Genomic DNA, 14,442 nt, shown 5'->3' with positions numbered 1-14,442 from the left:
AGAGAGTGTGTGTACTGCCTGGGCGATCTCAGGGCGGGCGGTTGGTCACGCATTGTGTAAACTAGCTTGCTATAGCCTTCTCCGTGGCCAACTACTGTAGGGCAGATATGACTACATTCGCGAGCTCAGTGATTAAACAATGCGTCCGTGCTTTCACTGCACACAGTGATCAGATTAACATAGCATTCACGTACTTGCCAGTCGTAATTAAGTGACGAGCATTCAGTGACGCCGTCTCATATAGCTCATGACCTCCGGGGTTTCTGTTTATGTTGCTTCTCTATCCTCCTACAGTCCCGTTTAGAAACTACAGACTTGGTCTCTCAAATGAATGAAACTGGTGTCTTCGCACTGTGTAATTATATCTATTGCCACCCTCAGAGCCAGCAGCTGTTCATAAAGATCCCCATTAAATATGCTATTACTCTTATCACAATAACTGAGCAGTTTATAGTTTTTGCCCGCCTGAGATCAAGGCTACATGGAATCATAGTGACATGAAGACATAAAAGGACATAATTTGCAAGGTAAACACAGTAAATGCATCCTGAGCCTTGGGGCTTACGTCATCACCTGACGAACTTTTGCACAAGGGAATGCCCTCACCTCCAGCCACCGTTTGTTCGACATGTGCGACTGAAAGTCATCTTCGCAACTTATCTATCAAGTATGAGCCTTACTTACCAAATGGCCCGAATCTAAAGTCGGACTAGAAGAATTCCTCATCTTCAAATTCATCTTCTGTATCCGTATTGTCCACAGCTTTAGGTCCGTAGATCTCCACCCGCCCATCTTCATCATCGTAAACGTCAAAATCTTCCATGTTGTACTGTTCTGTCTCCCAATCGAGTCTAGACTGTGCAACTTCTGCCAACCTCCAAGAATCCACCTTGATAAGCTCTCCGTTGATCCCCACCTTCTTGGCACTAAGGTCGAACAGAGTCTCACTACGAAGCCCTGACATACCGTTGCCAAAGGGTGTCTGAGTGAAATTCTTTAGCGCTCGGAAGGCATTGATGCGGTCCCGGTCTGTGCGAGTCTCAGATGGTGCATCTTTGCACATGGGCCACAGTAGTCGTGGGCAGTCATGGATCTATGGTGTCTGGCATATGCGCATTGTGGCGATAAAGACCAGGACTTCGTGCTCTATCTCAGACGGCACCATAGCTAGGCGACCTGGTGGAAGCGACGGAAAGCTTGCATTGTTGTTGTGTTGCTCAAGGTCGTCGTCCATCTCTTCTTCATTGTCTTCACTCTCTTCTTCCGAGTCACTGCTGTCGAAGGAAGAATACTCAGGATTCGGAAAATCATTGTTCCAGGCCGTGGGCCGCACGATGCGCTTCTCTTGGGCGACTTCTTGTAAGTCCGATGGATATTGTCGGTAGAGCCGCTCAGGTAGCGCAGCAACCATCTTCTTGGATAGTAGGCGCCATTCCCCACATGAAGCTGTGTCACGCTCAATCTTTTTGAGGATATGGATATAGTCGGCGGCCAACATGCTACGATACACTAGTTAGACTAGTCGACTTCTTGGTTACACAAAGCTAAGGAGATTTTGAAGCAACAGGCTATGTGCTTGTCGCAGTGCTATAGCTTGGAAGTGTGGCATTGGGGGCTTACATTGCGTTTGGCTTGCACATCAATGAATACGATTGGGTTTGAGACCCGTGAGGGCTCTTCTGTGATGTTGACCTGGTGGTGATGTGGTAAATTGGAATGGTAGAGTGCGACAAAGTCTTGGCTGGTGAAAGACTTTATAGAACTATGGAGAATATTCGACGGTGCGCCGGAGCACGCGCTCACTGAGTGGCGACTAAGGCCCCTCGATAACGTTACCCTGACAACAAACTATTTGAGTGAATCCGATCAATGTTGACCACGAGCTTGCACAACATCTGCCGTTGAGATAGTCGGCCTCACAGCGTGTAATGCAATTCGAAACAGGCCCTTACAGGGGTTAACCAACTTCACCGAGGGTTGCAAATCTTTGAACCAACAACAAAAGAAACAAACTAAATAATGAAACTAATCAAAAGTGTCGGCCATAGGGCTTATCCCTCGGCTTCTCCTTAGGCAACCAGGCAGCCAGCCATTTACCCGCTAGTACCTTTACGGCCTAGCTCCTTCACTCCCTCTTCCCACTGCGCATCAGACTCCGCAACAATCAATCCAGATTGGTCAGATTGATTGATTTGATTGGTCATTTGGAGTTTTTACCAACTCAATCAACTCAATCTAAGCTTTTCAAAATAGCTAATCAAATCAACTTGCGAAGGTCAGATTGATTGATTTGATTAGTTAGATTGATTTATTATTAACGAGTTGTAAGGCGAGTAGTGTCGTATTAAGAGAAGGTTTTTGGTGTTGAAGATAGTTATCTTGGACCCCTATCTCGCTTAGCTTGTGATCCCTGTCGGCCGGGCAAGCCAGTCTCTATGCATTCACTTCTCACCAGCTAGCTCTCCTCTTATAGGACTAGCTCCTTCTGCTTAGGGGCTAGCCTCTTCTAGGCTTCACCCCGCACCTATATAGCTAGTCCTTCGCTGTTCTTAATACAACAACGATTTCGCTCACTCAGTTCCCTAATAATCCCTTACACACAACACTAGTTGCCTAGCTACCTATACAGACATTTTTCTTTAGTGTTTAGTATCGCCCACGATGGCCAAACGCTCTCGAGTTCCCACCAATACTGCTGCCGCCGCCGCCGCCGCCAAACGGGCGCGCCTATCAAGGCCCTCTGTCCTATCTCAGCGATCGCTGTCGCCTCAGGAAACCCTTGGCGCCGCCGTAAGCCAGGCCACAACGTTTGAGTCGCAATTTTTCGAGTCGCAAACAGAGGAGGAGGGTGCGGCTGAGGGCAGCCAGGCTGGTACAGCAGCAACAACAGAGGCTAGTGTTGATACAGAGCCTGATAATGGCGATAACTTTGACGGCATTAACTGGGATCGCCTCCCTCGGTTCATGAAGCCTCTTACAACTGGGCGGCGCGTCAAGAGTTGGATCTTTCAACATGGATATCGCGTTGTTGAGCTCTACGATCAGAATCGAGTGTGGTTTGTATGCAAATACTGCCACATCCACAAGGTCATTGACACTGGCGGCAGTGGAGTTTTTGACGTATCAAAGGCCACCTCCTCAGCTGCAGCTCATCTTGGCCTTCAGAAACGAGGCCATGGCTTTACAAAAGACGGCCTGAAGCCTCGAAGAACAGGGCAGCAACTCTCTCTACGACAGACGCTGGAGACTGGTGTTGCAGTCTCTCAAGAGGCTGCCAACGCGATGGGCAACTTCAACATCCAGCAGTTTCGTGAAGTTGCAGTGTTCTGCCTTCTTGATAACAACTTGCCAATGGAGCTACTTGCAAGGCCGTCCTTTCGCGAGATGATTAGCCTTGCAAACCCAGAGGCAGAGGCAGCTTTGTGGGTAAGTCCTCGCAGTGTAGCTACCTACGCAATGCGCCTCTTCCAATATATGCAGCCACAGATTGTCTGCGCTCTGTCAGAAGCTGCAAGCAAGATCCACATAAGCTTTGATGGTTGGACGACAAAGGGTGGCAAGCGTGGATTCTTTGGAGTCGTTGCACACTTTGCTAACGCCTCTGGAGTGATACAAGATCTCCCCATCGCCCTCCCACATCTCGCAGGCTCTCATACTGGTGATGCTATCGCTGATACAATTAAAAAGACGCTCCAAGAATACAGTATTGGGAGTGATAAACTCGGCTACTTCGTCCTCGACAATGCTGCAAACAACGATACTGCAGTCTCCTCGCTCGCCCACGCGTACGACTTCAACGCTGCTCACCGACGCCTCCGCTGCGGCCCTCACACGCTTAACCTTATTGGCCAGGCAATTATCTTTGGCAGCAATCAAGAGGCGTACAACAACAACAACGACGAGCAGCTCCAAACAGAGGAGGTGTACATGCAGGAGTGGCGTCAAGAAGGGCCCTTAGGTGTACTTATCGACGTTATCAACCATATAAAAACGCCTCAACAACACGAAATTTTCCGAAGCTTCCAAACCGCCGCCAACGCCGAGTTGCCAGCTAGAGAGCGCCTCCACGTACTTGAGCCTGTGAAGCCTGTTGTTACACGCTGGAACTCTTACTACGCTGCCTTCAAACGCGCAACTCAACTCCAGGCAGCATACAACTCTTACGCTGAGCACTACATTAACGCACTCTCCCTTGAAGATCGCCGCGCTTGTCAACGTGGCAATAAACTCCCTGAAGCACCTAGTTGGATGAGATCAACAGGACTTACAGCTGCTGATTGGGCGGTGATAACAGAGTATCAGGACTGCCTAGAGCCGCTTAAGCTTGCTACGGAGAAGCTTGAGGGTCGCGGAAAGGCAGGCAAATACGGCGCTATATATGAGACTATTCCTGTATTTGAATACGTACTTGGCGCGCTCGAAGCCCGTACGCGCTCGTACGAGCAAGTTGACTTCAACCCACCTGATGCGCCTGAAGATCACCTCTTTGTTAACCTCCGCGCCGCCTGGAGTAAGGCCAACGATTACTACAACAAGCTCGATCGATCGCCAGCATACTACGCTGCTACCTGCCTCCATCCATACTACAAATACTACTGCGAGAACAGCTGGGTGGATAAGCCAGAATGGCTAACATCAGCCAACGCTGGCTTCCTGCAGCTCTGGCAGTCGTATAAGCCTCAACGTACACGTCCTCTATCTCAAACAACTGCAAAACCAAGGCATAGAGGAATAGATGATGTGATTGGCGCCCTCGTACGGCGCAACAAGGCTCAGGTAGAGGCTGCCCACGACGATGAGTACGAGCGCTGGAGAACTCAAGAGCCAGAGTGGACAAGCGAACAGTATCTTAGCGATGGCCACCCAGTCAAGTACTGGATTCAATTACGCTCAAAATACCCGTGTTTAAGCCAGTTTGCGATTGATATACTCACGATACCAGCATCTAGTTGCGACTGCGAGAGGCTCTTTAGCGAGCTTGGCGATTTACTTGAGCCGCGCCGGCGAGCTCTTGGCAGCGAGTTACTTGCTGCCCTTCAGCTTGTACGTTCGTGGAGACGAGCTGGCTTTGACGGCTTGTACAACAACGGTGATGATGAAGATAAGTGGAGTGACGTCAAAGATGAGGAGATTGTACAACAGTACGATATAGAAGGCTGGAGTACAACACCATAACCCCCTGTATACTACTTCTTAGCATCAATCAGCCAATCAACCAATCAATCGCAATCAATCTGCTCAAAAACCCTAACAATCAATCCGCAATCAATCAGCAGCGTCGCCGCAAGCTAATCAAACCAATCGACAACCTTAAGATTGATTGATTTGATTGTTGCGGAGTCTGCTGCGCATATAGACCTCTTTCCGATAGCTCTAATACAACATGATTCTCCCCAAACTTGACGCTTGACAAAAAGTATAACATGTTTTATAAGCCAGTCGTCAATACAAGCGAGTCGTCAGCCCCACCAACTTTTACAACCTTAAAGCGACGCATCTCAACAACGCGATAATATTATTGCTAGATATTGATACAGTAGATTACTCTATATCAATGGTATCAGTCTTGCATGTGCGCGAGTTGTGCCCAGTCTCCTTGCACCTAGTGCAGCGCCTTTGAGCCCGCTGGCTGAGGCCTGATCGCGCTCCTCCTTGACGCTCTTCATGAGCAATCTGCTGGTTAGCCTCATTTTGAGCCAGTATATCCTCTCCAGCTCCCTTTGTGAGTACTCTCTGCTTCTGTATACGCCTTTTGGAGCGCCGCCTACGCGCTGAGGCTGCGCTGTTGGCTCTCTCAAGACTAGAGATCCGATCGCGCATCAGCTCAGCAGAGAGCATCATCACCTCAGCGCCCTTCTTCAGCTGGTCAATCGCCTCAATAATTGATGCTGGTAATGAGCTCTTGTGCTGGCGCACGCGCTCACGTATGAGGCTTGACTGAGCCTCAAGCTCACGCGCGTTGCTCGGCGTTTGAGCTACCCAGGGAGCCTCTGGCAGAGCTGCTGGAGGAGTAGGTGTACGCAGCTGTACATCTAGCTTTGATAGAACAGCCTCTGGTTGTAGAGGAACAAGGCCTGAGCCGCGGAAGGCTGAGCAGATGTTGGCTGGTGTGAGTGCTCTATCAAACGCTATCTTGAATGCTGGCAGAAACTCTAGCTTGGTGATGTGGTTAATGTGGTTGCGCATGAGGCTCTCCACCTCACGGCTGTACGTGCGCTTCAATGGCGAGAAGCAGCCAACATCAAGTGGCTGGAGTAGGTGAGATGAGTGAGGAGGCATACAGAGCGTATGGATATTGTTCTCCTTGCAGAGCTCCTGGAACTCTAGAGATTGGTGGCTCTTATGGCCATCAATAATAAGCAGGCGACGCGCGCCTATACTACGAGCCTGCGTGTGAGCGTTGAAGTGCTTTAACCACTCAACTCCAAGCTTATTATTCGTCCAGCCATTGTCGCTGACTGCGATCGCCCAGTCGCGTGGGATCTCAGCTTCCTCATACCAGGCTGATAGGTGGTACTGGCCAGCGAAGATGAGGAACGGTGGGACTGACCAGCCGGCTGCGTTGATTGCAGCGATCAACGTTACCCACTCACGATTGCCTGGCTGGATAGCCTTTGGCCTGCCTCTCCTTTCTGACGCTGTTACAACAAGCTGAGTTGTAATCTTGCCCATTATAAAGCCAGCTTCATCAAAGTTGTAGACGTCCTTATCGCAGATGCCGTACTTCGCCTTTGTCTCCTCTATAAGCTCAAACCAGCTTCGGATAAGGGCTGGATTCTCACAGAGAGCTCTCTGCCTATCGTACGCTCGGTTAAAACACGTCTTAAGACTGTCTGTACGCTGAACAAAGTTGCGCGGCCAGTGGACGCCGACCTGGCCAGCGCCGCGCGCAGCCAGCAGCTTATCAGCCATATCCCGTACAGCTGCGTAGGTAGGCGCAAATCCACGCTGATCTAGGTGAAGTATATAGCTAATAATCACCTCCTCTTCTCTCTTGGTAAGCTTCTTTGAGTTGGGCTGGCAATCGCGTCGGGCAGGTCGACCAGCGCGTCGGTCGCGCATTGTCATATGAGGGACACTATAGATTGAAGCAGCGCTGCTTTCAGACTGAATCTGCCCTGCTTCAATAGAGCTAATAACACGCTGGATATCAGCTTCGTTTGAAGATACTTGAGGAGCGCGGCGTGGAGGCATTGCGTGTTAAGATAGAGTAGGTGATTGAAGTTGGTGGGGCTGACGACTCGCTTATAAAACATGTCGGATCGTGAGTATCGGTAGGGACGTCGGCTGCTCAACACTTCGGCCCGACTTCGGCCCACCTTGCGTTAAGCTTAGGTATACCTTCGTAGCAGCTATGTTCGTAGACAATAAGAACGATCACCGAACAGAATGCATTCCTAGTTATCGTTATTTCCCTTTACGCACTTAGTGCAAAGCCAACCAACAAAACATGTTATATAGTTAACATGGTTGGCAAGCGAGCGGCCCACCCAAAAACACACCAAAAAGCGGAGTTTTGGCAACTCAATATCTTAACAACCACCTAATAGATTTTTCTTAAAGGTTTTACTAGAACTCTAGGATTATAATTCTATAAGCTTCTATGATTATAGGGCCCTAGCTACTCTAGATGTAGAGATATAGAATCTGGGGGCTAAAAAAGCGGAAATTTTCGTTTTTGCTTAACAACTCTACAGCTAAGTTAGCTATAGCCCTGTAACTATAGAATCTACATGCTTATGTGTGTGCAGCTTCACATTAAGATTCTAAGAAAAATCTATCTGGTGGTTGTTGAGATATTCTGTTACCAAAACTCCGCTTTTTGGTGTGTTTTTGGGTGTGAAGGTCGTCCGAAGATGATCTTGGGTTGGTTCTCGGGGATAGAGTGATGCGATGGACACGAGGGTGTATAGCACGATTGGTAGATCGATGTAATATACGGGGAGTTGAGAATCAAGTACTAATCCTTAGATTTCAAAGTTGAACACAATGAACCGTAAGGGCTCATTGCCTATTGTTATATACTAACGAATGTCCTATGTCCTATACGTCCTACGTTGTCCTACACTGTCCCATGCGTGGGACATCGTGGTACATCGTGGGATTCCTTGGGACACACGTGACATGTCCCATGGTGGCGTTCCGCCAAGCTTTATGGGATGCGGGGCAGGCTTACGTCATTGGTCCTTGTACACCTTTGTACGCCTTTGTCTGAGAAGGGATTCCGACAAGGTCTCCATCCTTCTGCCCTTCATATCTTGCACTGTGTCCTCTCCTTAGGTTCGTAACACTATCCTCCCTCTCCTAATCTCATGTCCTCATGAGCTGACGTGTCATGGTTTCCAGAAGTACCGCCCATCGTCATACCCTTGGTGACCGAATCAACCTAGTCGGTACAATCGCGATGGTGTCTTGTCAATATTGTGCGAAGCGGGGGCTCGAGTGTCGGATGTCGTCGTTAAAGAAAGAATGTGGAAATTGTTATCGCAACGGTGTGAAGTCGTGCGTTCCTGTGGAAGTTCCTGTCCCGAACTTTGAAAAGTTGGACAAGGAGATGGCGCGTCTTGAACAACAAGAGGCCGAAGCGGATGCTGCAGAGTCTGCGGCATTGGATGCTTTGATGGCTGCGCGTGCGAAGAAGGATCGTCTTCGCAAGCAGCGTAAGCAGTTAAAGCGTCGTGAGCAAGAATGGGTTGATGAGTCGGGAAAGTTTGTTGAGGATATCGAGGCGTTGGAAGCGGTCGAGGCGTTGAATCGAGAGGTAGCGCATCTGGAAGACGGTCTTATGCCTGGTACTTTGGCATTGGATTGGGGCGTCTTTATGCCTACTTTCTCTGGGGATGATTCCGAGTTCGCCGGTCTTGATTACGGTGGTACTGCGCAAGTAGCTGGCGGCAGTTCGTAAGGTTTGTGTCCGGTTCCCAAGTGTTCTCGCTGTCTGGGTATCCTAACCATTTGACTAGGTATTCTGTGCCGTTGTCCACAACTCTGTGTGTGACAATGTTCTCGACTTCAAATTCGTTTTCTTCTTCCGTTTCGTAGTGGAAGGTTTTCTGTAATGGCGTATCTGGGTGTGCTGGTTCTAAGAGGCTTACATGGAACCTGGGATGTATTCTAGCGTCTGGTGGAAGGTCGAGTGTGTACGTAACTGGTCCTTTCCGATTGAGAATCAAAAATGGTCCGACTTTGACGTTGTCGAGTCCTTTGCTTGGTCGTTTCGTGCGAAGATTCTTCGTGCGTAGATAAACTTTATCCCCCCTCTTTAGCTGAGGTGCCATTTTTCGTTTCTTGTTGACATATGAAATGCTTTGTCGTTGTGCTGTCTCGAGTTTGCTCTGTAGCAACTCATGTACTGCCTTCAGCTCCTCGGCTGTGGCGATAGCTGCTTCCGTTTTCTGGCTTGGAAGTGTGCGTGTAAAGAGATTTGGGTGTCTTCCGTGGTTTGCATAGAACGGAGTTTGTCCTGTAGACTCTGAAAGCTTGTTATTGTATGCCATTTGTGCCATAGGCAGAAGCGAAACCCAGTTGGTTTGCTGATGATTGACGTATATCCTGAGATATGCTTTCATGGTTCTGTTCGTTCTTTCTGTCTGTCCGTCTGTCTGCGGATGAAACGCTGTTGATAGCTTGCGTTTTGTACCGATCGCGGCCAAAAGTGTCGTCCAAAAGTTTGAAGTGAAGAGCTTGTCTCTGTCGCTTATAATTGACTTTGGGATGCCGTGATGTCTGATGATTCGATCGTTGATGATGTGAGCCAGATGTACTGCCGTGAAATCGTTTCTAAACGGGATGTACTCTGCTTGCTTGGTGAATCGATCGATTACAACGAGTATTGCGTTGTATCCTATGTTTGTCGCTGGGTCTCTTGAGACTGGTAAACCTGTGACAAAGTCCATAGAGATGTCTGCCCAAGGTTCTGTGGGTAGCTCTAATGCTTGCATCTCGCCGTAAGGTGCGTGTGTGTCGTGTTTGTTCTTCTGACATTCTGCACATTTTGCGATGAATGAGGTAACCTTTTCCTTCATTCCTGGGAACTCGTAGTTGCGTCTGATGAGTTCCATTGTTCTGGTAATGCCCGGGTGACCGTGTACAGGGTCGTCGTGGTGTTGTTGAATAATTGCTTCTTGCAGTTCTTCCGGTACATTGTTTCCGATGTGGAGGATAGCGTTCAGTGTCTTTGCTGGTCCTAGCGATCCGTCCTTGTTAACCTTAAGTATCGCGGTGTCGATGACTTCCTTGGTGCCTGCGATATCTGGTCTTCGGCTGAGAGCGTCTGCTCTGCCGTTCTCTTTTCCTGGTGTGTACACAATCTTGAACTTGTATTGTCCGAGTAGTTCTGACCATCTTACTTGTCTGCGGTTGAGTACTTTGGTGGTCGTAAAGTTCACTAGATTTTTGTGATCTGTGTATATCGTAAGTTCCGAGCAGCTTTCTGCGTATACTCTCCAGTGTTGTAAGCATGCGACAATAGCTAGTAGCTCCTTGTCGTGAACGTCGTATCGTTCTTCTGGTCCTGAGAATTTGCGAGAGTAGTAGGCGATGGGGTGCCATTTGCCTTCGTGCAATTGGCTTGCGCATCCGCCTAGCGCGAGATCCGATGCGTCGGTCTCAAAGCGTAATGGGTGTCCTGCTTGGAATATTCGAAAGCATGGTGGTTCTATGCTTGCTTTCTTAAGCGTTTGGAATGCGTTCTCTGCTTCCTTGCTCCACTTAAAGGGTACGTCCTTTCTTGTGAGTTTTGTCAAAGGGATGGCGATGTTTGAGAAGTCCTTGATGAACTGTCGGTTGAAGTTCAAGAATCCTAAGAAGGACTGTATCTGTACAACTGTTGTCGGTGTTGGCCAATCCTTGATAACCTGAATTTTTTCTTCGCTCATTTGTACTCCGTCCGCTCCTACTACATAGCCTAAGAAGTTGACCTTAGTCTTGTGAAATTCACACTTCTCTGGTTTGAGTCGGAGGTTGAACTGCTCAAGGGCCCTTAGTACCGTCTTGACATGTTCAACATGGTCCTCTAAAGTCTCGGAGTAGACGAGAATGTCGTCTAGATAAGCTATGACAAAGATGTCTAGATGTGCTCTCAACACGTTGTTGATGAGTTCTTGGAATGTTGCTGGGGCGTTCGTGAGCCCAAACGGCATAACTGTGTATTCGTAGTGTCCGTATCTTGATCGGAACGCCGTTTTCCATTCCTCACCTTTCGCTATGCGAATCAGGTGGTATCCATCTCGAAGATCTAATGCTGTAAAGATCTTTGCGCGAGATAATCGATCCCGTAATTCTGTAATGTTCGGTAAGGGGTATCGATTCTTGATTGTGATGTCGTTGAGCTTGCGATAATCTACACATAGTCGTAGTTTTCCGTCTTTTTTCGGGACAAACATGATTGGATATCCTGCTGGTGACTTCGATGGTCGGATGTATTTCTTTGCTAGGCTTGTCTTGATGTAGTCGCGTAACGTGCTCAATTCTTTTTCCGATAGTCCGTATATTGGGCCGAAAGTCGGTTTCTTTCCTTCCTGTAAGACAATCTTGTGGTCCCAGGGTTGGTGCTTTGGCAATGCTTGTTCATCTGCCACTTCCCGGAATAGATGTTCGAATTCTTTGTATTCTGCGGGGATCTTAGGAGTTGCGCGTTTCTCCAAAACTCTAGTCTGTCGACCCGGTGGCTCCGTTCCGGCGTCTGCTGAGTCGGACCCTTGTTTCTTAAGGCCGTCCTTTGTCGAGGCTCGCTTTTTCTTTGCGATGTTATTCAGTTTCCTCTCATCTACCATCGTACTCTGACAATGCGTAGGCTGGCTTGTGGTTGCGTCCGTTCCACAGCACTCGAATGAGAACGTCTTCGACTTCCAGTCGATCCGTGGGTTGTGTTCTCGTAACCATGGAAGTCCTAATATGATGTCGTGGGTAGCTAGTCCGAAGACATCTAGGTCTATCTTCTCTTGGTGTCCTTGGATGTTGAGCGTCACTTGTCTGACCTCGTGGGTGATCTCTTGTTCACCTGGCATTGGCTCTCCGTTGGCCACATGTAGTGGGTAAGCTTCTTGTTTCCGTAGCGGCTTCAGTCCGGCTGAAGACGCTGCGTGCGCTGAAACGTAGTTGGCTTGTGATCCCGAATCTACTAATGCCTTCATCCACCTCCCTTCAAGCTTCACCTGAAGCTTGATGAGGTCTAAGGAGTTTACTGAGTTAATCTCCTTGCCGGGCCGCTCTGGGCCGGGTGCTGGCCTAAAAAAGCCTGATTTCCAAATCCATGGAATCCTTTGGCTATCGCATGAAGGTCGCATTCTTTGCTAAGGCACGTTTGCCAGTTGGGTTGTTGACATTCCCAAGCGTCTCCTTCATCGTATTCTTTTAGCCATACTGTTTGCATCTGATCGATTTCTTCGGGGTTGTCGTGACCTGGGAAGTATGTTTTTTCCCTTTTGTCCCATAAATGTATTGGGCATAGGTCGTTTTTGCAGTCGAAGAATTGCCACTTGCAGCGGTACGATCGTTTGGTTTCTTCTGGGAACCATCCTGATCCGGACTTATCCGAGTAGTGTACTCTGCAATGGTCGTGAATGCATGTAACCCATGATAATTTCTCGTGTTCTGGGTTCCTAGGGTCCATCCAGTAGTCGTATTCCTTTGATCTACTGATGTCCTTGGCCTTTCTCTTGTGGCCGTGTTGGAAGGTCTTCCAATTGTTCCTGGTCTGGCAGAGTTCGTCGTAGATCTCTTGCTTCTCTTTTTCCGAGATTGGCAACGTTGGTTCTTCCCATGATTGAATTGCGTCTTCGATCCAGCTTAGTTCCCATGTTGTTGGTAGGAACTTCAATATTTCGGTTGAAATGGTTTCCTTATTTTGTTGTACTTCTAGTGACAATCGGTAGAAGTCTTGTCGCATAGCAGCCATAATGTTGGGTTCCTCGCAGGCGTACTCGATGTTAGCCTTGTTGAGGTGTCGTGCAGACTCCGCAACAATCAATCGATTGACATGATTGATTCCTATATAGGTTAAAGAATTACTTCATTAGGCAGCCTTTAACCTAGATAGGAATCAATCATGCCGATCCGATTGATTGTTGCGGAGTCTGGTGTCGTAGTAGCTGGTTGATTTGTCCTGCGAGCTTGTAGAACTCTTCTTCCTGTACATAAGGTGTGGATGGCCTGTTGATTTCTTCGAACGTGGCCATCTTGCCGAATTTGGTCTGGTCGATTTCCGTAGCCTCTAAGTCCTTGGACTCATCTTCGAGCATGTCGTACTCCGAAGTGGGCTGTTCTTCTTCTGAGTCTGATTCCACGAGTGTGAGGTTATCCAATCCCAAAACGCTTTCCTGCGTGTTGATTTCGATGGTTGGTTTAGATATGACATTCCATGTCTCGTGTCGCTCAGTGGGTACTGCTTTGTGGATAACGTTGAGTTGTCTAACCACCTTGTTCTTGCTGTGGCAGTCCCTAGCCATGTGACCTTTCTTGTCACAGTTATAACAAGTGATCTCCTTCTTGTTATACGGCTTCTTCTTGTCGTTCCTGCCGAAACTCTTGCCTTTGTTGATGTTGTCCAGTTGCATTGCATCAGGGTCGTGCCAGTTGTTACCGGCGGAGGGTACAACACCTCCAGGTGTCGTCCGATATCCTGGTTTCTTCTTAAAGAATCGTCCCTTTGTGCGTTGCACTGACTGGTTGGCTCTAATCGGTCGGATTTCCTGCTGCAATTCGTAGAGTGCGTTGTCGATACGAATTGATTCTCGGATGAGATCCTGTAGTTTGTTGATTGCCACGCCGCTTCGCATAAGCTCTTCTTTGACTCTTTCCTTAAGTCCTTGTCGGTACATAACCCTTAATGCCTTGTCGTCCCAGTCGGTCTTCAGGGCATGTCCCTGGAAGATACTGGCGTAGTCGGCGACTGATTGGGTTTGTTTGAGCTGTTGGATTGCACGATCTGCCTTAGATTCTTCGTTGATGACTCCGAATTGCTGTCTAAGCTTGTCTTTGAAGGTTGGATGGTCTTCAAACATTCGTTCAATATCGTCGTCGTCATCGTTGTCGTCCATGTATTTGTTGAGGTAAGGCTTGATCCAGGTGGCGGCAGTTCCTCGCATGTAACTTGCCATGAGCAGTCCACGATCAGTAGGGTCGACCTTCTCATCTTCAAACCTGAAGAAGAGATCGAACTGGAGAATCCAGTCTTCGAGCTTGTGTCGATCGCCGTGAAATAGATCGGGTCTGGCCACCTTGGTGCGGCTTGACGAAGTTTCGTTAGGTGTGTTCATCGGGGTGTCACTCATCTTGAGGGTGTTCAAAGTGTGAAGGTCGTCCGAAGATGATCTTGGGTTGGTTCTCGGGGATAGAGTGATGCGATGGACACGAGGGTGTATAGCACGATTGGTAGATCGATGTAATATACGGGGAGTTGAGAATCAAGTACTAATCCTTAGATTTCAAAGTTGAACACAA

The 14,442-nt window shown here is 48.4% G+C and overlaps 7 protein-coding genes across 7 annotated transcripts; 2 read left to right on the top strand and 5 right to left on the bottom strand.

Annotated features, from left to right (window-relative positions):
• Positions 1-709: 709 nt before the first annotated feature.
• Positions 710-1,063, bottom strand: PtrM4_033110 (uncharacterized protein; the record flags this gene model as incomplete). The annotated part of the gene is made up of 1 exon (XM_001939136.2): positions 710-1,063. One exon carries the CDS (start codon positions 1,061-1,063, stop codon positions 710-712), a length of 354 nt encoding a protein of 117 aa, XP_001939171.2.
• Positions 1,064-1,093: 30 nt separating this feature from the next.
• On the bottom strand, positions 1,094-1,498 carry PtrM4_033100 (uncharacterized protein; the record flags this gene model as incomplete). The annotated part of the gene is made up of 1 exon (XM_066104033.1): positions 1,094-1,498. One exon carries the CDS (start codon positions 1,496-1,498, stop codon positions 1,094-1,096), a length of 405 nt encoding a protein of 134 aa, XP_065966235.1.
• A 1,163-nt stretch (positions 1,499-2,661) lies between these two features.
• PtrM4_033090 (Dimer-Tnp-hAT domain containing protein) lies at positions 2,662-5,175 on the top strand (the record flags this gene model as incomplete). The annotated part of the gene is made up of 2 exons (XM_066104032.1): positions 2,662-2,679; positions 2,773-5,175. 2 exons carry the CDS (start codon positions 2,662-2,664, stop codon positions 5,173-5,175), a joined length of 2,421 nt encoding a protein of 806 aa, XP_065966234.1.
• A 366-nt stretch (positions 5,176-5,541) lies between these two features.
• On the bottom strand, positions 5,542-7,194 carry PtrM4_033080 (uncharacterized protein; the record flags this gene model as incomplete). The annotated part of the gene is made up of 1 exon (XM_066104031.1): positions 5,542-7,194. One exon carries the CDS (start codon positions 7,192-7,194, stop codon positions 5,542-5,544), a length of 1,653 nt encoding a protein of 550 aa, XP_065966233.1.
• A 1,360-nt stretch (positions 7,195-8,554) lies between these two features.
• On the top strand, positions 8,555-8,905 carry PtrM4_033070 (HrpB7 domain containing protein; the record flags this gene model as incomplete). The annotated part of the gene is made up of 1 exon (XM_066104030.1): positions 8,555-8,905. The coding sequence occupies one exon, from the start codon at positions 8,555-8,557 to the stop codon at positions 8,903-8,905; it is 351 nt and encodes a 116-aa protein (XP_065966232.1).
• Positions 8,906-9,697: 792 nt separating this feature from the next.
• Positions 9,698-12,898, bottom strand: PtrM4_033060 (uncharacterized protein; the record flags this gene model as incomplete). The annotated part of the gene is made up of 3 exons (XM_066104029.1): positions 9,698-9,763; positions 9,825-12,172; positions 12,325-12,898. 3 exons carry the CDS (start codon positions 12,896-12,898, stop codon positions 9,698-9,700), a joined length of 2,988 nt encoding a protein of 995 aa, XP_065966231.1.
• Positions 12,899-13,046: 148 nt separating this feature from the next.
• PtrM4_033050 (uncharacterized protein) lies at positions 13,047-14,003 on the bottom strand (the record flags this gene model as incomplete). Its single annotated transcript, XM_066104028.1, has 1 exon — positions 13,047-14,003. One exon carries the CDS (start codon positions 14,001-14,003, stop codon positions 13,047-13,049), a length of 957 nt encoding a protein of 318 aa, XP_065966230.1.
• Positions 14,004-14,442: the final 439 nt, after the last annotated feature.

The sequence above is a fragment of the Pyrenophora tritici-repentis genome, chromosome 1 (genome assembly GCF_003171515.1).
Source record: "Pyrenophora tritici-repentis strain M4 chromosome 1, whole genome shotgun sequence".
Taxonomy (NCBI): Eukaryota; Fungi; Ascomycota; class Dothideomycetes; order Pleosporales; family Pleosporaceae; genus Pyrenophora; species Pyrenophora tritici-repentis.
The sequence above is the reverse complement of the archived record's forward strand: the minus strand, read 5'-3'. Positions and strand labels throughout refer to the sequence as shown.